At 59.8% G+C, this 2137-nt stretch overlaps 2 protein-coding genes across 2 annotated transcripts; one reads left to right on the plus strand and one right to left on the minus strand.

The window, feature by feature from the left end:
- Window positions 1-91: 91 nt before the first annotated feature.
- NGA_0402800 (uncharacterized protein) lies at window positions 92-1093 on the minus strand (the record flags this gene model as incomplete). The annotated part of the gene is made up of 1 exon (XM_005854963.1): window positions 92-1093. A coding segment is annotated over one exon (1002 nt), but the record flags the coding sequence as incomplete, so codon positions are not given.
- A 420-nt stretch (window positions 1094-1513) lies between these two features.
- Window positions 1514-2060, plus strand: NGA_0402600 (uncharacterized protein; the record flags this gene model as incomplete). The annotated part of the gene is made up of 2 exons (XM_005854961.1): window positions 1514-1765; window positions 1858-2060. Coding segments are annotated over exons 1-2 (351 nt in total), but the record flags the coding sequence as incomplete, so codon positions are not given.
- Between the last annotated feature and the right edge of the window lie 77 nt (window positions 2061-2137).

Consider the following 2137-nt stretch of genomic DNA (forward strand, 5'->3'; position numbering starts at 1 on the left):
CTGCTGCCTGGGTCCCGGTGGGTTCGGGTGTTGGGGCCAGGGGGGGCAGGGGCACGCCTTTCTCGGAGGGGGCCAGCTCCTCCCTCCGCACCGTCTGCCAGGGGTTGTTGCGGATCTTCTCCCGAGCGTCCGCTTTGAGCTGGGCCAGGTAGGCCTCGTCCGAGTCCTCCGTCGACGAGCCCGAGTACCCGCCGCCCGTGTCCGCGAATTGGATGAGCCGTCGGTAATTTACGGCCTGCTCGGACATATCGTCGGGGGCGTAGCGGGAGAGCAGGTACTGCTTCAACCTCTCCTTGGCCGGATTCGTGGATCCGGCGGCGGCGGCCGCGTCAAAAACCCCCTTGAACCGGGAACCTCCGTGAGACTCGTAGCTTTGGGGAGAGCCCTTTGCTTGCTCTTCTTGTGCCTGGAGTTGGGCGGGGGACGGTTGCTGTTGGTATTGGGGCGGAGGTTGGTAAGGCTCGGGCACGCCCGGCATGATAGGGGCTCCTTGAGGTCGAGGGACTGCAGCTTGCGCCGGGGTCTCGGCGGCCTTTGCGGCGTTTTCAGCCGCCAGCTTGGCCTCGTGCTCCCGGTAGAAATCCATGAATTTGTTGGGGTTAAAACCCTCCGGGGTATTGGGGGTGGAGGGGGTGAAACCAGAAGGGACAGGCGGGGATGCTCCAAATCCGGGCGGTTTCTCGCCCCGCGCGTAGGCTTCCATGCGTGCCTTGGCCGCCTCATTCAAGGCCTTGATCTCCTCAGGCGTCCGTGTCTGGCTAGCGTGCGAAGGTCCCACGGGCGATGCACTCGTGGAACCAACGCCAGCCTCCCGACGAGGAGGCTCGCCACGCTTGAGGGACACGAGGTAGGGATCTTCCGCCTCCTCTTCCAACCCGTAGGACTGTGGTATGTACTCTCCGCTATCTCGGCCCGATGGAGGTGGCTGCTGGGATGCCAGGGCGGTGGACGGCGGTCTGGAAGTCAACCGCCCGTTGAGCAAGGAGGAGACTGGGAGGAGGTAGAAGCCCCACGTGCTGGCCGGTGCCACCATCAATGAGATTACCAAGACAGGTGCCCAAAACATTTTAATGTCCGTGCCATGTCGTCTCATGGTACCTATGTCGGTCGTGGACGTTGGAATCAAAAAATCAAGGTAAAGTTGCTGTTGAGAGGGCAGCGGCATGACGTACAGATGGTTTGCTAAGCGCGGTGGTCGCAAGAAGTTGGGCCGACCAGCCCCACATGAATCGGCACAGACACATGCCACACTGTTTCTTCACCTGCTAGACAACATCGAATTCCTGCATGCATTGTGCGAGACCGCGTGTGTCCTTGCGAGGCGTTCAAGTGGATGTATCTTCCCTCGAAAAGCGAAGCATCGAGAAGCTCATCGAGTCGATCGGTTGCTCGTCCTTGGAAAAATGCACTTGCAGGAAACGCCGTGGCTTCCTACGCGTTGCCCGCGCTTTGCCAGACGGAGTACGATGCTGCCGCCTCAACTCTGACACTTCAACCTTGTCCACCTGCGTGCACAGGGCCTTGTCTGTCCAGAATTGAGGGTTCTGGAACAGAACAGAGCCTTGGAGGGGGGTGCGTGGCTGTCCTCGCGCTCTCTCGCTTCGAGCGGCCCACACCATGTACCACGGCCACGATCCACCTCTGCAGCATGACTTCTACCATTATGGAGGAGGAGAGGAAGGGGACAACGATGGGATCATCTTGAGCACGGCGCAGCTCGACTGTCGGTTGCTGCCCGGGGAGCTCATAATCGCACACATCGCACGTGAGTTGCACTTGCCCGGTGGGGAAATGGCTGCAAATGTGGGCAGGTCGGAAAAGTTTATCACGTTATCGGCCTTTACTGTTACACGACAGGTCAACATGTCCTTCAGGCCTCATGGATTATTCTGAAGGTGGCTCTGTTTTCGGAAGAGGAGGAGGAGGAGGAGGCGGAGGAGGAGGAGGAGGAGGCGGAGGAGGAGGAGGAGGAGGAAGAGGGAGGGGAGACACGCGGAGGATTGGAAAGGGCGGGAGGGAATGAGTTGAATGAATACAGGATCCGCACACGCCAACAGCAGGTATTTACTGGGCAACAATGCGGGGGGGGGTTGTGATTCCACCTCGAACCCTCCTTTTCCTCTTTTTGAAACCTCTC

Source organism: Nannochloropsis gaditana (assembly GCF_000240725.1).
Source record: "Nannochloropsis gaditana CCMP526 unplaced genomic scaffold scaffold333, whole genome shotgun sequence".
Lineage (NCBI taxonomy): Eukaryota > Eustigmatophyceae > Eustigmatales > Monodopsidaceae > Microchloropsis > Microchloropsis gaditana.